Here is a 24,418-nt window from a genome sequence, read left to right on the forward strand (position 1 = left end):
CTGAAGGCTACGTTGTTGTATTGACCACGAACCGTCCGCAGCTCGTGGTCGTGCGGTAGCGTTCTAGCTTCCCACGCCCGGGTTCTCGGGTTCGATTCCCGGCGGGGTTAGGGATTTTCTCTGTCTCGTGATGACTGGGTGTTGTGTGACGTCCTTAGGTTACTTAGGTTTAAGTAGTTTTAAGTTCTAGGGGACTGATGACCATAGATGTTAAGTCCCATAGTGCTGAGAGCCATTTGAACCATTTGACCACGAACCGCACTCGCGCGATGTCGTTGTAAGTGTCGGTCGTGGCCACGACAGTGTTATGTGTAGCTGTGAGTGCATTATGTCGTAGCTAAGTGCATTCCAACATGGACAAGTTACTGCTACTCGTATGGTGGCGAGTTCTGTAATTTCAGGAACCGAAGTGTTTGGCGTTTCAAGAGGCACCCTATCGAAGATTTACACCACATTCAGGAAAAGCTGAAAATCATCACCCGCTGAGTGACAACGCGAATTAAAGTGTGTGTTGAATGGTCGTGACGGACGGTAATTGAAGAGGATTGTGACGAAACGAGGCCCACAGATGCAAAAGACACTGCAGAAGTGAATGTCGCACTCGTGAAACCTGTCAGCACCAAAACAACACAAAGGAGCTCCATAACCAAGAAACTGCATGGAGAGCAGGAATTCCAAAACCACTAATCAGTGTTGCAAATTACCGCTACACGAAAACGTGGTGTCGAAACCATAAAACTCGGGCTATGGAGCAATGGAAGAAAGTAATTTCGTCAGATGACTTTCGTTTCACACTTTTTCCATTTTTTGGCCCAGTTTACGTCCCAAAAGTGAAACATGCAGTGGGTTGGGTTGGGTTGATTTGGAGGAAGAGACCAAACTACGAGGTCATCGGTCTCATCGGATTAGGGAAGGATGGGGAAGGACGTCGGCCGTGCCCTTTCAAAGGAACCATCCCGGCATTTGCCTGAAGCGATTTAGGGAAATCACGGAACACCTAAATCAGGATGGCCGGACCCGGGATTGAACCGTCGCCTTCCCGAATGCGAGTAAACATGCAGTGGGTCCGGCGATAATTTGAGCAGCCATATTACGGTATTTCATGGGCCCCATGGGTACTCTGAAAGGCCGCATTACTGCCAATGATTATGTGGCCATTTTGAGTGATCAAGTCCATTCCATGGTACAATGTTTGTTCCTCAGTGGTGATCTTGTGTTCGAAGACGACAGGACCCTTTCACAGAGCTCGCGTCGTCCAGGACTGGTTTCGTGAGCACGGATTAATTGTCGCACCTCCCCTGGGCACCAAAGTCTCCACATCTCAATAATATTGAGTCTTTGTGGTCTATTTTGAAGAGAAGGGTGCATGGTCGCTACTCACTCCATCATTGTTCCCTGAACTTGCCACCATTTTGCAAGAAGAATGGAACAAAATTCCATTCGAAACGATACAGGACATGCATTTATCCATTCCCAGACGACTGGAAGCTGTTTTGATAGACAAAATGTTTCCTACACCGTATTATGCGTGGTAAAGCGTTGTTTTTCATGTTTCCACATGGGTTAGCATGAAGACCATATGAATAACATGAGAGGCTCCACACAATGTAATTTCTCGCGCATTCATTAGGTGAATCGAATAGGAAAGTAGCGATTTCTAACGGTGTCGTATTGCATCTAACACACATTGTGGACTGGCTTACAGTGTGTAACACAAGTAAGAAAACGATATTTTTTATTTCACCACCAAATCGGAGTTAACTGCTTACTGGACACTGCCTAGATTATTACACACGAATTCCTCTTGCGTGCGATGAACCTTCCAATAAATATTAGAGATCTTCGAACACATGTGCAGAACTATAGACCTATATCTCTAACGTCTATCAGTTGTAGAATTTTGGAACACGTATTATGTTCGTGTATAATGACTTTTCTGGAGACTAGAAATCTACTCTGTAGGAATCAGCACGGGTTTCGAAAAAGACGATCGTGTGAAACCCAGCTCTCGCTATTCGTCCACGAGACTCAGAGGGCCATAGACACGGGTTCCCAGGTAGATGCCGTGTTTCTTGACTTCCGCAAGGCATCCGATACAGTTCCCCACAGTCGCTTAATGAATAAAGTAAGAGCATATGGACTATCAGACCAATTGTGTGATTGGATTGAAGAGTTCCTATATAACAGAACGCAGCATGTCATTCTCAATGGAGAGAAGTCTTCCGAAGTAAGAGTGATTTCAGGTGTGCCGCAGGGAAGTGTCGTAGGACCGTTTCTGTTCACAATATACATAAATAACCTTGTGGATAAAATCGGAAGTTCACTGAGGCTTTGTAACAATGGAAAATTGTACTGAAATGCAGGAGGATCTGCAACGAACTGACGCATGGTGCAGGGAATGGCAATTGAATCTCAATGCACACAAGTGTAATGTGCTGCGAATACGTAGATAGAAAGATCTTTTATCATCTAGCTACAATATAGCAGGTCAGCAACTGGAAGCAGTTAATTCCATAAATTATCCGGGAGTAGGCATTAGGAGTGATTTAAAATGGAATGATCATATAAAGTTGATCGTTGGTAAAGCAGATACCAGACTGAGATTCATTGCAAGAATCATAAGGAAATGCAATCCGAAAACAAAGGAAGTAGAGATTAGAGCCCACACAGAGGCATACCGAAAATCTTTCTTTCCACGAACAATACGAGACTGGAATAGAAGGGAGAAACGATAGAGGTACTCAAAGTACCCTCCGCCACACACCGTCAGGTGGCTTGCGGAGTATAAATGTAGATGTAGTGTTTGTAGAGCTAACGACAGCACTGTAGCTTGTACACATTCAGAGCCACGGTGAAGTCGTACAAACGTGGTTCACGCCGAGAAAAGGTCGAACGTTTGGTATGGGTGCCTCATTTGTGTTCCAGAGCAAGTCCGTTGAGTGAGAGCGGGGGCGTGGAGTTAAGAATAAAGGTAAGGGGAGTGGGGAGGAGAGGGGTGGGCGGGTTTGTGGGGACGCAGCTGCCCGCCACCTGGCGCCTTGGCGCAGCCGTGCTCATCTTTCTCACCTAAAGCCGTTGTCCTAGCACGCCGGCACTCTGACATACCGCGTTTGCATAACAGTTGGTGGGACTCCTTGCGTCCTGTGTCCGGAACACCCACATCGCTACAGAGGAGAGACCATTACATACGGACTCGATAGTTTCACAGGCCTCACCAATACACAGGAAAGGAAACAGAAGTAATCCGTTGAATTATAGACCTATACCAAAGACGAGGGCTGGTAGAAATCCTTGGGTAACAGAAGAAATATTGAATTTAATTGATGAAAGGAGAAAATATAAAAACGCAGTAAATGAAGCAGGCAAAAAGGAATACAAACGTCTCAAAAATGAAATCGACAGGAAGTGCAAAATGGCTAAGCAGGGATGGCTAGAGGACAAATGTAAGGATGTAGAGGCTTATCTCACTAGGGGTAAGATAGATACTGCCTACAGAAAAATTAAAGAGACCTTTGGAGAAAAGAGAACAACTTGTATGAATATCTAGAGCTCAGATGGAAACCCAGTTCAAAGCAACGAAGGGAAAGCAGAAAGGTGGAAGGAGTATATAGAGGGTCTATACAAGGGCGACGTACTTGAGGACAATATTCTGGAAATGGAAGAGAATGTAGATGAAGACGAAATGGGAGATACAATACTGCGTGAAGAGTTTGACAGAGCACTGAAAGACCTGAGTCGAAACAAGGCCCCCGGAGTAATCAACATTCCATTAGAGTTACTGACAGCCATGGGAGAGCAAGTCCTCACAAAACTCTACCATCTGGTGAGCAAGATGAATGAGACAGGCGAAATACCCTTAGACTTCAAGAAGAATATAATAATTCAATCCCAAAGAAAGCAGGTGTTGACAGATGTGAAAATTACCGAACAATCAGTTTAATAAGCCACAGCTGCAAAATACTAACGCGAATTCTTTACAGACGAATGGAAAAACTAGTAGAAGCCGACCTTGGGGAAGATCAGTTTGGATTCCGTAGAAATATTGGAACACGTGAGGCAATACTGACCTTACGACTTATCTTAGAAGAAAGATTAAGGAGAGGCAAACCTACGTTTCTAGCATTTGTAGACGTAGAGAAAGCTTTTAACAATGTTAACTGGAATACTCTCTTTCAAATTTTGAAGGTGGCAGGGGTAAAATACAGGGAGCGAAAGGCTATTTACAATTTGTACAAAAACCAGATGGCAGTTATAAGAGTCGAGGGACATGAAAGGGAAGCAGCGGTTGGGAAGGGAGTGAGACAGGGTTGTAGCCTCTCCCCGTAATCTGTATATTGAGCAAGCAGTGAAGGAAACAAAAGAAAAATTCGGAGTAGGTATTAAAATCCATGGAGAAGAAATAAAAACTTTGAGTTTCGCCGATGACATTGTAATTCTTTCAGAGACAGCAAAGGACTTGGAAGAGCAGTTGAACGGAATGGACAGTGTCTTGAAAGGAGGATGTAAGATGAACATCAACAAAAGCAAAACGAGGATAATAGAATATAGTCGAATTAAGTTGGGTGATGCTGAAGGAATTAGATTAGGAAATGAGACACTTAAAGTAGTAAAGGAATTTTGCTATTTGGGGTGCAAAATAACTGATGATGGTCAAAGTAGAGAGGATATAAAATGTAGACTGGCAATGGGAAGGAAAGCGTTTCTGAAGGAGAGAAATTTGTTAACATCGAGTATACGTTCAAATGTCAGGAAGTCGTTTCTGAAAGTATTTGTATGGAATGTAGCCATGTATGGAAGTGAAACGTGGACGATAAATAGTTTAGACAAGAAGAGAATAGAAGCTTTCGAAATGAGGTGCTACAGAAGAATGCTGAAGATTAGATGGGTAGATCACATAACTAATGAGGAGGTATTGAATAGAACTGGGGAGAAGAGGAGTTTGTGGCACAACTTGACTAGAAGAAGGGATAGGTTGGTAGGACATGTTCTGAGACATCGAGGGATCACCAGTTTAGTATTGGAGGGCAGCGTGGAGGGTAAAAATCGTAGAGGGAGACCAAGAGATGAATACACTAAGCAGATTCAGAAGGATGCAGGTTGCAGTAGGTACTGGGAGATGATGAAGCTTGCACAGGATGGGGTAGCATGGAGAGGTGCATCAAACCAGTCTCAGGACTGAAGACCACAACAAACAACCACTGACTTCTATTTGCAGTAGGATTTTTGGACATATACTGTGACTGGACATCATAAAATAACTCGAAGAAAACGATCTACTGACAAACGACCGGCATGGAATCAGAAATCAAAGGTCGGAATTGAGGGAGACTGCGATCTGAGCCCGAGTAACCAGCCTAGGTGAACTAAAGTTAATCATCGGATGGTTTCACCGGCCACCTGATTCCGCCTTATAAGTTGCAGAATTATTCAAAGAAAATCTATGCTCTGTAGCGCGGAAGAACTCCGGCCACGAAACGTTACTTGGAGAAGACTTTAGCTACCGAGTGTAGACTGAGACATCTATTGATTAATTGGTCATGGAACGGACAGACAGCCATGCGAAGTGGTTCTGAACACTTTTTCCGAAAACTGTCTTGAGCAGATAGTTCGGTAACCCACACGCAAAGGACGTATTTTAGATCTTACAGCTAATTCCAATTCCAAAGAAAGAAGTTGCTCACAAGTGTGAACAATACCGAACTGTGTTGCTGTTATAGTCTTCAGTCCTGAGACTGGTTTGAGGCATCTCTCCATGCTACTCTATCGTGTGCAAGCTGCTTCACCTCCCTGTACGTACTGCAGCCTACATCCTTCTGAATCTGCTTAGTGTATTCATCTCTTGGTCTCCCTTTACGATTTTTACCCTCCACGCTGCCCTCCAATACTAAATTGGTGATCCCTTGATGCTTAGAATATGTTCTACCAACCGATCCCTTCTTCTAGTCAAGTTGTGCCACAAACTCCTCTTCTCCCCAATTCTATTCATTACCTCCTCATTAGTTATGTGATCTACCCATCTAATCTTCAGCATTCTTCTGTAGCACCACATTTCAAAAGCTTCTATTCTCTTCTTGTCCAAACTATTTATCGTCCATGTTTCACTTCCATACATGGCTACACTCCATACAAATACTTTCAGAAATGACATCCTGACACTTAAATCTACTCTCGATGTTAACAAATTTCTCTCCTTCAGAAATGCTTTCCTTGCCACTGACAGTCTATATTTCATACCCTCTCTACTTCATTACCGAACTGTCAGTTTTATAAGTCATAGTTGCAAAATAACAACACGAATTCTTTACAGAAAAATGAAGAAACTGATATAAGCTGACCTCGGGGAAGATCAGTTTGGATTCTGGTGAAATATAGGAACACGCGAGGCAATACTGAACCTAAGACGTATCTTAGAAGATGGGTTAAGGTAAGGTAAGCCTACATTTATAGTGTTTTTAGACTCAGAGAAAGCTTTTGACAATGTTGACTATAATACTCTCTTTGAAATTGTTAAGGTAGCAGGGGTAAAATACAGGTGTGAAAGGCTATTTATAACTTGTGCAGAAACCGGACTGCAGTTATAAGAGTCGAGGGGCATGAAAGGGAAGCAGTGGTTGAGAATGGAGTGGGACATTGTTGTAGCCTATCCCCGATGTTACTCCATCTGTGCACTGAGCAAGCAGTAAAGGAAACTAAAGACAATTTGGAGTAGAAGTTAAGGTTCAGGGAAAAGAAATAAAAGCTTTGAGGTTTGCTGATGACATTGTACTTCTGTCAGCAAAAGACTTGGAAGAGCAGTTGAACGGAATGTACGTTATCTTGAAAGAAGTATATAAGATGAATAACAACAAAAGCAAAACAAGGATAATGGAATGTAGTCTAATTAAATCAGGTGATGCTAAGGTGATTGGGAAATGAGACACTTAAAGTAGTAGATGAGTTTTGCTATTTGGGCAGAAAAATAAGTGATTATGGCTGAACTACAGGGGATATCAAATGTAGACCGGCAAAGAACAGATTAGCATTTCTGAAGAAAAGAAATTTGTTAACATCGAATATAGATGTAAGTGTTAAGTAGTCTTTTCTGAAGATATTTGTCTGGAGTGTAGCCACGTATGGAAGTGTACATGGACGATAAACAGTTTAGACAAGAGAATAGAAGCTTTCGATATGTGGTGCTACAGAAGAATGCTGAAGATTAGATGGGTGGATCACGTAACTAATGAGGAGGTACTGGGGTTTGGGTTGGGTTGTTTGGGGAAGGAGACCAGACAGCGAGGTCATCGGTCTCATCGGATTAGAGAAGGACGGGGAAGGAAGTCGGCCGTGCCCTTTGAAAGGAACCATCCCGGTATTTGCCCGGTGCGATTTAGGGAAATCACGGAAAACCTAAATCAGGATGGCCGGACGCTGGATTGAACCGTCGTCCTCCCGAATGCGAAGGAGGTACTGTATGGAATTGGCGAGACAAGCAGTTTGTGGCACAACTTGACAAAAAGAAGGGATCAGTTGATAGGACACATTCTGAGACATCAAGGGTCACCATTTAGGTACTTGGCTCAAATGGCTCTGAGCACTATGGGACTCAACTGCTGTGGTCATCAGTCCCCTAGAACTTAGAACTACTTAAACCTAACTAACCTAAGGACATCACATACATCCATGCCCGAGGCAGGATTCGAACCTGCGACCGTAGCAGTCGCACGGTTCCGGACTGCGCGCCTAGAACCGCGAGACCACCGCGGCCGGCATTTAGGTACTGAAGGGAAAGGCGGCGGCGGCGGGGCGGGGGGGGGGGGGGTAAAAAACCAGTCTTCAGGCTGAAGACCACAATAGTAGTTACCAACAGATCTAACCATATCGACAGTGTCACCATAAGGACAGGGATTGGTGGTGATGATGATGATGATGATGATGATGATGATGATACCATAGCGACTACAGTTAATAAATTTTTCAAGAAGGCTGGATGAGTTGATACTGGAAAGGACAGATAAGCATGCGTTAGCATCCTACTTTGACAATGAATGCACATCTTTTAGTTCCAATGTGATGGACGCAGAGGGATTATGGGCAAAGCTTAAAGCGATTGTAAATCGCGCTGAGGAGAAGTATTGAGGGTATGTGGATTGTGGCCGCAAAAGACCCACCGCAATTTAATAACAAAATTCGGAAAATGCTGAACAAGCAGAAATTATTGCACTCTCGGTTTAAAAAAAATAATGCAGAAATGTCGATAGCCGGAAGTTATCATAAATTCGTGCGTCTATAAAAAGATTGATGCACGAAGCGAAAGACCTTGCCGAGAACCCGAGAAAATTATGGTCCTACGTAAAATCACTAAGCGGGTCGAAGGCTTCTACCCAGTCATTCGTCGACTAATCTGGTGCAGCAATAGCAGACAGCAAAATGAATGCTGAAGTTTTCAATTTTGCGTTTAAAAAGTTATTCACGCAGAACGGTCATACCATCGCCTGACCGTCGCGCAAACTCCAGTATGGAGGACATAGGAACAGGTATCCTTGGCGTTGATAAGCAACTGAAAGAGATGAAAAGAAATATATGATCTGGCCCAGAAGGAATCACAGCTCGATTTTACAAGGAGTACTCTTCAGCTTTGGCACCTTAGTTACCTTGGAGATACCGCGAATTTCTCGTTCAGCGCAACGGCCCAAGTGACTGGCAAAAAGCGCGGGTGGCTCCCGTATATAAGAAAGGTAAAAGAACGGTCCCGCAAAACTACTGGCTAATATTCTTAACATTGGTTTGCTGCAGAATAATTGAACATATTCTGAGTTTGAAAATAATAAATTTCTTGGGGCAGAAAAGCCTCTGTCCACAAAACAGCACGTATTTTGAAAGGAATACTCGTCCGAAACTCAGCTTGCCTCTTTCTCAAGCGGTATCCTGCGAACCATGGATGAAAGGTAAAAGGCAGGTTCCATATTTCTAGATTTCTGGAAAGCGTTCGACATGGCGCCTCACTGCAGACTATAAGTCACGAGCATATAGAATAGGTTTCTAGAAATGTGAGTGACTCGAAGGCTTGTTCAGTAATAGAATCCAGTACGTTGTCCTCTACGTTTGCTGATGATGGAACGGTCATCTTCGAGTGACTGTAGGAGAATACAGTGTGAAAAATCCAGAATTTCAATTTGGTGTAATGGATATTACCTTGTCCTAAATGTGTAAAAATGTAAGTTGATGCAGATAAGTAGGGAAAACAACCCTGTAATTTTCGAGTGGAGTATTAGTTGTGTGCTGCTTGACGCAATCACACCGATTAAACACTAGGCGTAACGTTGCAAAGCGACAGAAAATGGGGCGAGGACGTACGATCCCTACTAGGGAAGGCGAATGGTCGACTTACATTTATGGCAGAATTCTAGGGAAGTGCAGCTCACATATGAAGGAGATCGTGTATAGGACACAGGCGCAACCCATTCTTGAATATTGCTCGAGTGTTTGGGATCACCAAACAGGTCGGATTAAAGTAAGATATAAAAGTCATACTATGGCGTACTACTAGATTTGTTATCGGTAAGCCGGCCGCGGTGGTCTCGCGGTTCTAGGCGCGCAGTCCGGAACCGTGCGACTGCTACGGTCGCAGGTTCGAATCCTGCCTCGGGCATGGATGTGTGTGATGTCCTTAGGTTAGTTAGGTTTAAGTAGTTCTAAGTTCTAGGGGCCTAATGACCACAGCAGTTGAGTCCCATAGTGCTCAGAGCCATTTGAACCATTTGTTATCGGTAAGTTCTATCAACCGCGCAAGTATTATGGAAATTATCCGCGAACTCAAATGGGAAGACGACGTTCTTTTCTCGAAACAGTATTGAGAAAATTTTGAGAATTGGCATCTACGGCTGACTGCAGAACGATTCTACTGTCGCCAACGTACTTTTCGTGTAAAACTGCGAAGGTAAGATAAATTAGGGTTTTACAGACACATATAGACAGTAGTATTTTGCTAGCTTCATTTGCGAGTGGAACTAGAAAGGGAATGACTGGTAGTGGTACAAGGCACTCTGGGCCATGCACCGTATGTTTGCTTGCGGTATACGTACGAGGGGCGTTTGAAAAGTCCGTGGAGAGTCCAACAGATGGCACCACTGGCGCGTATCGAGGTCATGTTTAGTTAGTAGCATATTTGGAAAGAACGCACACCAAGTTTCAGCTACATTGGTCTATTTCTTTGTGTTTGGCATTCATGTGAATGAAGGAAGTCGAGTGATTGTCAAAAAATGGACGAAAAAGAATTTCTACGTGGTTTCAAAATTTTCGGAGTGGCCATATGGGCACAAGTGATGCTGAACGTTCTGGACGCCCTGTGGAGGTTACGACTCCAGAAATCATTGATAAAATCCATGATATGGTGATGGATGACAGAAGAGTTAAGGTGCGCAACATTGCTAGTGCTGTGGGCATCTCGAATGAACTGGTATATAATATTTTGCATAAACATTAGGACACGAGAAAGCTATCCGCAAGATGGGTTCCGCGATTGCTCACGCTTGACCAAAAACGGAATCGTGTGAAGTGTTGCAAGGATGGTTTGCAGCTGTTCAGGAAGAATCCGCAGCACTTTAAGCGTCGTTTCGTCACTGTGGATGAAACATGGATGCATTACTATACTCCTGAAACCAAACAACAATCTAAACAATGGGTTACCAAGGGAGAATCTGCACCAAAAAAGGCGAAGACCATTCCTTCTGCCGGAAAGGTGATGACGGCTATCTTTTGGGATTCGCAAGGGATAATCCTCATCGACTATCTGGAAAAGGGTAAAACTATTACAGGTGCGTACTATTCATCGTTATTGGACCGTTTGAAAACCGAGCTGCAAGAAAAACGCCGGCGATTGGGCCGCAAAAAAGTCCTTTTCCATCACAACAATGCACCAGCACACACAACAGCAGTTGTGGTCGCAAAATCAATGGAAATAGGATTCCAACTCGTTTCACATCCCCCTATTCTCCAGAATTGGCTCCCTCGGACTACTATTTGTCCCCCAATTTGAAGAAATGGATGGCGGGACAAAGATTTTATTCAAACTAGGGGGTGATTGCAGAACTAATAGCTATTTTGCAGACTTGGACAATTCCTATTATTCGGAAGGCATCAACAAATTAGAACAGCGTTGGACGAAGTGTATAAGTCTAAAAGGAGACTATGTCGAAAAATAAAAGTAGGTTAACCCTAAACATGTAAGTAGTTTTTATTTTTGCACGGACTTTTCAATCGCCCCTTGTATGTGGATGTAGACTCCCATTCTTGTGAAACACAAACGAAGTAATGAGTGCTATTGACAGGTGATCTCAACCTGACTGGGTGTTTCTAGATATCCGAACGCCCTTATGTAACGTGGGACTGACCACAAAATGTCACGAGGAGTATAAAAGGCGGGAAGTATTGTGTTATCAGTAGAGAAGCAGTAACAGCACAGTAGGTCGGCCAGTCTTGTCCAATGACTGTTGGTGATGTGACTGTGAGATGGAATCGCGAAGAAACAACCACAGCTAAACCAATATCACGCAGACCTCACGAACTGACGGACAGGGCGGTCGAGCATTGAGGAGGGTGGTTGTAAAAAATCGCAAAAAATCTGCGTAAGGTATCACTGATGAGTTCCAAAGTGCTAAAAGCAGTCCAGGTAGCACAATGGCTGTGACTATGGAGTTAAAAAGAATCGGTCTAGCAGCCCTTCAAAAGCCACACTTTTCAGTAGCCAATGATAAGCGACGCTCTAGGTAGCGTCAGAGCGACACCCCTGGACGGGAATGACTGGACTCAAGTGATTTGGAATGATGAATCACGCGATACCCTGTGGCTATCCAGTAGATCTGAGGAGGTAGTATTAAGGTATGGGTGTTTTTTTTTATTATAGTGTGATACCCCTTATTTCACTTAAGAAAACGCTAAATACGGAAGGATATGAACACATTTTACACCATTGTGTATTGCGAACAACAGAGGAACAGTTCGGAGACGGTGATGGATGGTATCAGGATGACAGCACACCCTGTCATAAAGCCCCCTGTGAGGCAATGGACAGTGACATTCCTGACATGGACTGGCCCGCCCAGAGTCGCGTCGTGAATCCAATGGAATACCTTTGGGATGAGTTTGAACGTCGACTTCGCTTCAGACCACAGCGTCCGATATCGCTCCCTTGTCTGGCTTCGGCCCTTGAGGAAGATGGGCTTCCGTTCCTCCACGGGCGTTCAGAAACATCATCGTAAATTCTAAATGTAGCCACTGAATAGAATACGTGTGTAGCAAGTGAACGTAGGGTCCCTGAACTTTCAGCAAAAAAATTTACGCCGCCTGAAATCAGTAATTCTAGCAATGCCACTGTCTTATTTTCACCATATGAGATTTTACTACTAACGTGTCTTTCTCTTTTGAAGCAGGGTCCTTTCAGTAAGGTTGGAATATGGCAAGAATTGGAAACGTCTGCTGCACACTGATGAAGAGAAATAAAAGAACTGATTGCGTTGTAGGTTGCTATTCATGGTAGACTTCCGATATTGTTTCTTGACTCGTTTCCAGTTACGCAAGACAAAAGAGCAGCGTTTAGTGACACATTGTAACGTTTTATGTTTCTTTGGTTCAAATGGCTCGGAGCACTATGGGACTTAACTTCTGAGATCATCAGTCCCCTAGAACTTAGAACTACTTAAACCTAACTAACCTAAGGACATGACACACATCCATGCCCGAGGCAGGATTCGAACCTGCGACCGTAGCGGTCGCGCGGTTCCAGACTGTAGCGCCTAGAACCGCTAGGCCACACGGCCGGCTCTATTTTCTTTCTCCTAAGGGCATGGCGTGGCGTTTATTGGACAATATTTTAAAAAATTTCTGAAAAGACTACAGAATCATCAGTTTAATGAGTCATGTCCTCAAGTTATTCATTAAAATCCTGCATTTCATAGTATACCGTAAATGTGAGGAGAGTACAGGAGACTCTCAGTTTGAATTCGAAAGCGGTTTCGGGATTCGGCAGGCGTTACTCAGCGTTCAGGTATTTATTCAGCACTGTCGTGAAGTTGATGTCGGTTTTTTGATTGCTTCATCGATTATGAAAAAGCTTTGGCACTGTTCAGCATGAGAAACTGATGCATATGTTGGGCGAACTGGGACTGCGTGGTTGTGTCATCCGATTGATTGGAAAGTTCTAGTGCGTGTGTCGTTGGTCAGCTGTCAGAAGATTATGAAATGCGTTCGCAGGGGGTGTGTTCTCTCCTCACTACTTTTTAACATGTATTCTGAAAAGATTTTCTGAGATGCTCTTCATCGAAAGAATTACGGAGCAGTCTTAATGGAGTTATCAATAACATCTGACATGCTGATATCTTGTCTTCCTTGCAACGAGGCTGGAAGATCTGGAGGAACTATTAAACAATGTTACTGAAGAGAGAAATGCCATGGGCATATGTTTAAACGTCAAGAAGACAAAACTGATGGTTGTCAGCAAAAACCGAGATGAAATTCAGAGCACTCTTACACTCGGTAATGATGAGATTGAAAGGATTCCATCATATAAATACCTAGGGTGTCAAATAAACGATAACTAGGACTTCTCTCCGGAAATTCGTTGCAGGGTTGAGGAGACCAGGAGTTCTTTACAGAAAATGTAGAAAGTTCTGTCTAGCCGTGACATGAGTATTACACTTCGCACTCGACGACTTCGATGTTACTATGGAGTTGATTCACCGCAGTATTATGTAAGAAACTGGAGGCATTTGAAATTTGGACGCATCGAAGGATGTTAAGAATACCATAGACAGATAAAAGTCACGAATGTGGCAGTAACACGGCGTATGGAGAACGATTTAGAAATTCTCACTACCATCGAGGGAAGAAAAGTCGAATACTTTGGCATTATAATGTGCAACAACAAATACAACTTGTTGCAACTAACACTTCAAGGAAAAAGTGATGGCAGGGATGGTTCAGGACGTAGAAGATTATCCTGGCAAAAGAACTTAATCCAGTGGTTTGGAATGAGCAGAGAATCGCTGTTCAGAGAAGCCAAGCACAAACAACAGTCAATGTTATTGGAGGACGAGGCCCTTAAAGAAGAAGAAAAGGGGGAGACAAAGTTTCGTTCCGCTTTTTAGAAATTTCAGGTAGAGGTGTTTAATAGCTGGTGATCGTGGAAGACATCAAATTTGGTAGTGCTGTGTGTATGTGTGTGTGCTCGGCGCGTCTGCGCGTCATTGGTGCGTGTGTGTGTGTGTGTGTGTGTGTGTGAGAGAGAGAGAGAGAGAGAGAGAGAGAGAGATCTCGTAGCTGACAGTACTACAACGGTTCGCATCTTTCGACAAGCTGTTTAAAGTCGAATTGTGTAACATTCTGAAACTGATCTCGCGCTGTATAGCAATATGAGGCAGACGCTGGTATTGGTCGAGGCAGAAACCAAACAGCGGAGGCCTGCAGATCGCAGGTTTCCTGCGAGCGGATAAGGCAGGGAAACAACGTTGCTCCCGAATACGCAATCGCCGATACCTGCCCGGCCCACACTCCAAACGGAGGAAAAAAAAAAAAAAAAAAAAAATCCGCATCTCCGACATCTCGAACGCTGCGACATGTAAAACCCGATAACCACAGGCCTCTGGATAGGGGCATCTGAGGCTGGGCTGCTGAGAAATTCAGCCCTGAAAAGACTTCCCTAATAGATAGGTCACGGACAGTATATTAATTACTTCAAGCAAGCAAGTACTGCTTATTCAGATAAAAATACACATTTACAGCGCCGATTCATCGTTAAAAGGAAATCATGTATACATTGCAGAGTTTTCACTACAGCATGCTGCTCCGCATGAGGTACATTCATATCGTTGAAGACTCTAATCTATCTCCACAGACATTACTTCCAAGCCGAATATTATGATATATTTCCTTGGGTGTTACAGGCACATATGGAAGTAGGATTCTACTTCTTTCATCAGCGTACTGCGAAGAATATATCCGTACTGTGTGTACGACTGTAGTTAGTTCTTGCGAAGGGTGATGGCGTGTTTCTGTTGTTATGGATGATATGGAAATCACAGGAAGAGGTGAGGTGAAATTTGTTACGGGCATATAGCTTTTGTCTTCTGAATCCATGAAGTGGGTTGTCGAGTTTCACGTCCCCATTCCATTGACATACAGCTGTCAACAGCATCAAATTCCCGGCCTTCAGCAGATTCTGTACTGAAATAATCCATGACATAAAAAAAATGGTTCAAATGGCTCTGAGCACTATGGGACTTAACTACTGAGGTCATCAGTCCCCTAGAACTTAGAACTACTTAAACCTAACTAACCTAAGGACATCACACACATCCATGCCCGAGGCAGGATTCGAACCTGCGACCGTAGCGGTCACGCGGTTCCAAACTGACGCGCTTAGAACCGCACGGCCACACCGGCCGGCAATCCATGACATAGGAACACAGTTTGACGACCAGAAAAAAACGGTAACGTATCACACTTTCTCCCGTTGTGGACGGAATATTACCGATGAAAACTTCTCCCTTCATCAAGATAACAGCCGTTTCCCCGTTATGTTACACCATCAGAACCATGCAGAGACAGGGTGCAATAAAGGCTGAACATGCCCTGCTCTCAAATACTTTCATTTAAATGAACTGAAATTAACTCCCTTAACGATTCACAAATACCGCTACAAAAAAGGTTACAATCGGATAAAATTTGAAACTATGTTAACCAAAACAGGCCCCAAAAGTCTCTCAATAATTTTTCCACTTAATTACGGAAGTCCCCAAAAATCTACAAATACTGTTCAGTTTCATCATCAAACTATATTTACACTGCAAGGGAGTGGAAACTGCACTATGCCGTTTTCTTCGGCATCGCATATAGTATATTTTCTGCTTATTTTTGCTTAACTTTTTACTCTGAATATTGACATGTGTCATCTCACTTTACTCCACCTAATATGAGTTATTGAATGCTGTTCGAAAAGTAACTCATTCCGTTTAAGAAACATTTTCCCAAATACGCCAATAGTAAAAAAAGTGCGGGCATTGAGCACACAGCACAATATTTTCCACTTTTCGTATTATCATTTGTCAAAATCGTTGTTGAGACATCGTGAAGAGTATAGGAAATATTAAAAAGAGTCCGTAACACGCGGAATAGTTTGCCAGCTCCACATTTAAAGCGAGCTGGTGCTCAAACCACGCTCGTTTACAACATATAACGACGTGTTGTAAGGTTCAACATTCAGGTTTAGGCCTGAAATGTTATCGATTAATACCGATAAACAACCTAACATGAAGGCACCTCATTTACAAAAGGAAACACTGAAAATATGAAGGAATAAGGCATTGTGAATGACAGGTCTTACCTTTTCTCGAGAGAGCACCATCCGCAGTAAGGGTCCTTCGCCTCCAGGCACATGGAGCAGTTGCCGTAGCTCCCACAATGCTCCACTTTGATTTTCGTCACCTGAAACAAATCGTGGTTTCATTGTAGTTGCGGAATTTTAAACAGCACTTCCGCAGATACGCAGTATAATATTTACGCTTTAAGCAGCTGAAGTAAGACTCTCCGTAGTTGCAAACAACGTACACTTTAGCCCTGATGGTAATGGCGACTAGGCAAGGCACGAATTCTACAATTTTTAAGTTTTCGGGAGACACCATCACCTATCCATGTACTACTGGCTAACAAAGGGTGAGTATGGTGTCCCATCATGTTAATATTACACTACCATCCATCTGTAAGAGATGATGGGAGACTTAACTTGCATACCATTTCATTTCACGTAAATATTCCATTGGAGGCGTCATCATGAAAACACGTAGCCCCTAGGCTCAGTCCTTGATCCATTGCCTTACCCCGTAATTACGAGGGCTATTTTTTTTCCACCTCCGATTGGTCTGGAAATGAGAAGCACAGTGAAAATTAAAAAAAAAACGTTTAATTTGCAACATTCCCGCTACTTCTCTACACAGTCGCCGCTCTGACTTCGACATTTTTCCCAGCGTGGTACCAACATTCCAATAATCACGTCATAGAAGGCAGCCACCTGTGATTTCCGCTAATTCCCTACACAGATCTGCAGCTCGTTGTCAGTGACAAAATGCTGCCCTCATAGCCAGCGGTTCATGTGAGAAAATAGTCGAAAATCAGAGGGAGCAAGTCCGGACAGTATGGTGGATGAGCAAACACTTCCCATCAGAACCGCTGCAGGTGCGTCTTCGTTGCCCCTACAGATTCGGTTGAGAATTGTCGTGAAGAAGGGAATTCATGCCAGTTACGATATGTGGGCTGCAAGGAATCAGGTGAAACTTCTTAGCAGGACCTCACACTTGGCAGGAGACACTATTTTCTACTCATTTTTATACGCTCACAGTGCGCTCGTAACTGAAAAATGAGACGTGTCGCGATATATACACTGCGCAACACATCTGCGCAGCGCTTCACCGGATTTTCAGTGCGGTTTCAATTTCGCGACGAATCGGAAGTTGATAAAAAAAGCAAGTGGCCCTCCTATTCATTAATGATATCCCAGATGTGACACATTCTTGCAACTATCACTTGTATTCCGACGACATCCAACTGTATTTAAGTGTTGTCCCCAAGAACATTGCATTTTCCATGCTGTGCAGGAACGATGACTTTTGTTCAGCGTCACGATGGGCACAAAACCCGTTTCTTAAACTAAACCCGAAGAAGCCGCAAGTAATATTCATTTCGACTGGGAGTCCACCATCGAACACATTCATGGAACTGTTCCCTCTGTGCCCCTTGATAGTACCCAATTACTCTACGAAAAATTAGTGAAACCTCTCAGCATAGTATTAGACGAGTATTCAATCAATCTATTGCTTACATACTTTTCAAAAATTTAGAAAACTAATTCCATATACAATAAAACAATGGCTAATCCTGTCCTTAGTGGAGACGAGTCTGTTCTATTGTGATGTAGTACAGTACACCACAAATAGCGAAACCTATTGACGACTCGAACTAGCCACAACTGCTTGAGTGAGATTTGTAGTATTCACTTGTTTGACCATGTCAATCCTCCTTATGCTCGGTTAGGGTGGACGTGGTCGGATGGTGAACATAATGTTCACACTTTTTATCTTCTTTTATACCTTAGTCACTGCTGACCTCAATTCCTCTCCTCGCATATCATATGCGTATCAGCGTTCCGTAAGTGTAGTACAACATCTAATATGTTCGGCATCGAGACTGTACTTATGCATAACAATAATTCTTTCTCCATCTCCTCCTCCGTTTCAGTCACAAACTCTGGAAGAATCAATACAGTAAACTACGTCAGACCAAAAACATCAGTTTTTCAGAGGATATCGAAGTATTTCCTGTTATAATCGGCATAGTTTCCCTCTCGTCATGTTCAATCTGTCTTCCTTCTGCCCAAGAGCGAATCAGTATTTTTGCCACATTGTCAACGTATTCCCAGCTTTCCCCACGCCTATATCTTCATCTATTAATGTTTTTTTAAATTTCTTTCTATCTAATCTGCTAACTTTACGCTATTATTTCCTGGTCTCCATCGAAATAGACTACTTCACCTCTAGATTTAATTTCCTTCTTTACTGCTGCAGTGTATTCCTGTTAGCATGTTGTTACATTCGACAAGGACGTTATGTTCTGAGATAATCACTTAACACAATGTAATAAGATTTATATAACAATCACATTTACTATTATTATTATTGTTGATATCATTACAAACACAGCAGATGAGATCGCTATCGTTTTTTATCACTAGTCGGACGCTTCCCAAGCGTCCAGGACTGCGTAATGTATCGGCAGATAATTTGAGCAGATACCACTAAAGTGGCTTTTTGTAGTTAGCAATCCCAATAGATTTTAAGTGCCTACTAAGATCTTTCGATACTGCTACCAGAGTCCCGGGAACCGCTGGGACCACTTTCATTGGTTTGTGCCATAGCCGCTTTTAGTTCGATTTTCAAAACCTCGCATCTATTGTTGTTTCTGGCCAATTCTGCTTTCGCCTAGGGTAGCAATTTCAATAATTCGCACTTTCCTTTCCTCCAAAAACCTGATGTCTTTTGTATTGTGTTCCGGCATACTATTTGTCTGAAGTCCCGCAGTGATGTGGCATGATCGTTTTGGACAGCTTTTCCTGACTTGTGGTCCCGGTAGATGATAATTTTGGCACAAGCTACAGCTTACGTACTATACATATTGTGATGTCAGCTCTAAGGATGTCAGATAAAGTATATGCATCAATAAATAAATAAAGACTAGAATTCCACCATCAGCCCGAACTGTATCAATGGCTCCACGCGTTTTGCGACCTAGTAGTGCCTTCCTTCGCTATTCGCATTCGGGGCAACGACGTCTGGCAATCCTGACTCAGGTTTCCCATAATTACCTTCAATCGCTCCAGGCAAATGCCGGAACGATTCCTCTGAAATGCCGGAACGATTCCTCTGAAAGGCCACGGCTGATTTCCTTTCCCATCCTTGAAACAAATTGAGATTGTTTTCCCGTTCTCGATGTCGACTAGACGTTGAACCATAATCTTCCTTCCTTCGTTATTTGCGATCAGTCCAGACGATCTTTTTCCACACATGAAGTGTCCACTTTACAGACTCTTTTGCTTGCGACTATTATTGTACTCCAAATCCATACCTGTTACAGACATGCACGTACGTATGTATATACGTATGTTCCACATCTCCACCTAAATTACCGGCCGCTGTGACCGGGCGGTTCTAGGCATTTCAGTCTGGAACCGCGTGACCGCTACGGTCGCAGGTTCGAATCCTGCCTCGGGCACGGATTTGTGTGATGTCCTTAGGTTGGTTAGGTTTAAGTAGTTCTAAGTTCTAGGGGACTGATGACCTCAGATGTTAAGTCCCACAGTGCTGAGAGCCATTTGAATCCACATAAATTACTCGATAGATTTCAATCAAACTTGACATACCTATCACTTATTGACTGAAAAGAATCGCTGTGGTGTAAGAACCTCCTACCTATCAACTGGGTGAGCGTGGTGGTGAAAAAGATGAAATAAAAAAAGGTTAGTGTTTACTACATTTTCGCTGTTTATGCAGTAAAACTGCCGCATCAGACATGACGTTTTAATTTATTGATTCTTTACTACTACCTCTATCCGCAACACATTTCGCAAACGGTATCCACATATTTTACCTAAAAAAATATAAATTTGTGCGAAACATAGTTTAGGAAATATGTCATAAACACTTAGATGCGTGAAAACGAAAATGCAGCGCGAAATTGGCTAGAAATACAGGTAAAATGTGTGTACAAATATATCTGAAATACACTATGTGATCAAACGTATCCAGATACCCCGAAAAACATACGTTTTTGACATTAGGTGTATTGTGCTGCCACCTACTGCCTGCTACGCCATAGCAGCGACCTCAGTAGTCATTAGACATCATGAGAGAACAGAATGGAGCGCTCCGTGGAGCTCACGGACTTCGAACGTGGTCAAGTGACTGGGTGTCACTTGTGTCATACGTCTGTAGGCGAGATTTCCACACTCCTATACATCCCTACGTCCACTGTTTCCGATGTGATAGTGAAGGGACACGTACAGCACAAAAACGTACAGGCCGATCTCGTCTGTGGACTGACAGAGACTGCCGACAGTTGTATACCGTCGAATGTGTAATAGGCAAATATCTATCCAGACTATCACACAGGATTTCCAAACTGCATCAGGATCCACTGCAAGTCCTATGACAGTTAGGCGGGACGTGAGAAAACTTGGATTTCATGGTTGAGCGGCTGCTCATGAGCCACACATCATACCGGTAAATGTCAAACGACGCCTAGCTTGGTGTAAGGAACGTAAACATTGGACGATTGAACAGTGGAAAAACGTTTTGTGGAGTGACAAATCACGGTACACAATGTGGCGATTCGATGGTAGGGTGTGCGTATGGTGACTGCCCGGTCAACGTTATCTGTCAGCGTGTGTAGTGCCAACAGCAAAATTCGGAGGCGGCGGTGTTGTGGTGTGGTCATGTTTAACATGGAAGGTGCTTGCACCCCTTGTTGTTTTGCGTGGCACTATCACAGCACAGGCCCACATTCTTGCTTCCCACTGTTGTAGAGCAATTCGGGGATGCCGACTGCATCTTTCAGCACGATCGATCATCTGTTCATAATGCACGGTCTGTGGCGGAGTGGTTACACGACAATAACATCCCTGTAATGGACTGGCCTGCACAGAGTCCTGACCTGAATCTTATAGGACACCTTTGGGATGTTTTGGAACTCCAACACGTGCCTGGCCTCACCGACCAACATCTATACCTCTCCTCAGTGCAGCACTCCGTGGCGGCCGGTGTGGCCGAGCGGTTCTAGGCGCTTCAGTCTGAAACCGCGCGACCGCTGCGGTCGTAGGTTCGAATCCTGCCTCGGGCATGGATGTGTGTGCTGTCGTTAGGTTAGTTAGGTTTAAGTAGTTCTAAGTTCTAGGGGACTGATGACCTCAGATGTTAAGTCCCATAGTACTCAGAGCCATTTTGCAGCTCTCCGTGAAGAATGGGCTGCAATTCCCCAAGAAACCTTCCAGCACCTGATTGAACGTATGCCTGCGAGAGTGGAAGCTGTCATCAAGGCTAAGGGTGAGCCAACACGATACTGAATTCCAGCATTACCGATGGAGGACGCCACGGACTCGTTTTCAGCCAGGTGTCCGCATTCTTTCGATCACATAGTGTATATGGGACTTGTACGTTTGCGTACAAAACCGATGGTAAATAGCTCCTGCTAAACCCCTGGATCGATTTCATCCCAATTTGGTACACATATTACTTACTATGCGGAAAGAAATGCTGTGGCGGTAAGAACCACCTATCTTCTATAGGGGTGGAGGTGACATCGTGGAGAGAGGAGGAGGAACGAGGAGATGGACAGAGGAAGAGTGGTGGAGGAGATGGACAGAGAGAGAGGGAGAGGAGATCTATTGATACGTAATCAGCATGGTTTCAGAAAACATCGTTCTTGTGCAACGCAACTAGCTCTTTATTCGCACGAAGTAATGGCCGCTATCGACAGGGGTTCTCAGGTTGATTCCGTATTTCTGGATTTCCGGAAAGCTTTTGACACCGTTCCTCACAAGCGACTTCTAATCAAGCTGCGGGCCTATGGGGTATCGTCTCAGTTGTGCGAGTGGATTCGTGATTTCCTGTCAGGAAGGTCGCAGTTCGTAGTAATAGACTGCAAATCATCGAGTAAAACTGAAGTGATATCAGGTGTTCCCCAGGGAAGCGTCCTGGGTCCTCTGCTGTTCCTGATATATATAATTGACCTGGGTGACAATCTGAGCAGTTCTCCTAGGTTGTTCGCAGATGATGCTGTAATTTACCGTCTAGTAAGGTCATCCGAAGACCAGTATCAGTTGCAAAGCGATTTAGAAAAGATTTCTGTATGGTGTGGCAGGTGGCAGTTGACGCTAAATAACGAAAAGTGTGAGGTGATCCACATGAGTTCCAAAAGAAATCCGTTGGAATTCGATTACTCGATAAATAGTACAATTCTCAAGGCTGTCAATTCAACTAAGTACCTGGGTGTTAAAATTACGAACAACTTCAGTTGGAAAGACCACATAGATAATATTATGGGGAAGGCGAGCCAAAGGTTGCGTTTCATTGGCAGGATACTTAGAAGATGCAACAAGTCCACTAAAGAGATAGCTTACACTACACTCGTTCGTCCTCTGTTAGAATATTGCTGCGCGGTGTGGGATACTTACCAGGTGGGATTGACGGAGGACATCGAAAGGGTGGAAAAAAGGGCAGCTCGTTTTTTATTATCACGTAATAGGGGAGAGAGTGTGGCAGATATGATACGCGAGTTGGGGTGGAAGTCATTAAAGCAAAGACGTTTTTCGTCGCGGCGAGGTCTATTTACGAAATTTCAGTCACCAACTTTCTCTTCCGAATGTGAAAATATTTTGTTGAGCCCAACCTACATAGGTAGGAATGATCATCAAAATAAAATAAGAGAAATCAGAGCTCGAACAGAAAGGTTTAGGTGTTCGGTTTTCCCGCGCGCTGTTCGGGAGTGGAATGGTAAAGAGATAGTATGATTGTGGTTCGATGAACCCTCTGCCAAGCACGTAAATGTGAATTGCAGAGTAATCATGTAGATGTAGATGTAGAGGGGGAGGGACGAGGAGATAAAAGGAATGAGGAGAAGATGAAGGGGCAGGAGGAGATGGACTCAGAGTACGGAGGAGCAGATATACAGAGGAGGAAGGAACAGATGGACAGAGGGAGGGGGAGGAGCAGATGGACTGAAAGAGAGGCAGGAGGACACGGATAGAGTGGGTGGTGGAAGAGATGGACAGAGAGAGGGAGCAGAACGAGGTGGACAGAGGACAGATCGGAGGGCGGAGGAAATGGACAAAGAGAGGGGAAGGAGGAGATAGGTTAATACAATTGTAATAAATACATACCCGGACAACCCGCCGAGTACTCAGCTATTTTTAATATACAATAAGTGTTATAGTGATATATACCTTTCCCTACGGCACTCTCGAGCTCAGTGAATCCTTAGTCCGTCCGTAAAACTCTGCCCAGCGTGTATGGTGCATTCTGCTTCAGAGAAAAACGTCAATGCCATTCCAAGTCTGGTTAACTATCCTGCATGCACGCATTTTGTCCAGCAGGCATATTCTAGGTAACCCAAGCACTTTACTCGTAACGGTCCTTATAAACACGGCCGCCCGCGAGGGCTGTTCCCACGTGGTCTCTCCTGGCTTCCCGGTAGTCCGCTCACGGGCACCTCAGCTGCGTCTTCTCCACAAGTCTTCTCCGTACTACACTCTTGGGCAGTAGCTCGGTCTTTTCTGGCGCGCTCCTTGAAACTGGCTCCACTCTGTGGCTGTAGTGCCGCCCGCAATTACTACCGCGAAATGAAAACTCACACAGAAGTACAGCGCCTAATTAAGACCCTGAATACCAACGTGCAAGCTGGCCAAGATATTTTGTAGCATTCACCGAGGCCGTAATGTTTATCTTTCAGAAGACATGAAAGAAAAAATTTAAAACGTTGAAATGATACGCACAATAATAGCTCAGAAAGTGGACGGGCTTTCTGGAATATAAAGGTGCGCCGGAAGTCGGACAGAATTGAGGAACGCGTCAGCCGGCCGTGTATGCATTTTAAACGGTCTTCCACACTCACTCGTCTGAATACCAAACTAGTTCGCCGAGCTGCTTCGAATTCAGACCTTACAAACGTAATTACGAATATAAAGACTCTTACAAAACCAGTACGATTAAAAGGGGGCGATTAAGGCTAGGAGCCGAAAAATACTGGCGTATACTCTTCAGACAGCTAACTGTACCAAAAAGTTAACGAATCCATACCACTGAGATCTAGGTAATTGCTGAATCGGGGTATAAAATTGCAAGTGAAT

At 43.9% G+C, this 24,418-nt stretch overlaps 1 protein-coding gene across 1 annotated transcript in view; it reads right to left on the minus strand.

The window, feature by feature from the left end:
- The window catches only part of LOC126249408 (plexin-B), a 1,292,451-nt gene that overhangs the window by 310,459 nt on the left and 957,574 nt on the right, over positions 1–24,418 (minus strand). Inside the window, exon 5 of the mRNA XM_049951062.1 lies at positions 16,355–16,455. Coding sequence (XP_049807019.1) covers positions 16,355–16,455 — 101 coding nt within the window. The remainder of the gene's footprint in view (positions 1–16,354; positions 16,456–24,418) is intronic.

Source organism: Schistocerca nitens, chromosome 3 (assembly GCF_023898315.1).
Source record: "Schistocerca nitens isolate TAMUIC-IGC-003100 chromosome 3, iqSchNite1.1, whole genome shotgun sequence".
Classification (NCBI taxonomy): Eukaryota; Metazoa; Arthropoda; class Insecta; order Orthoptera; family Acrididae; genus Schistocerca; species Schistocerca nitens.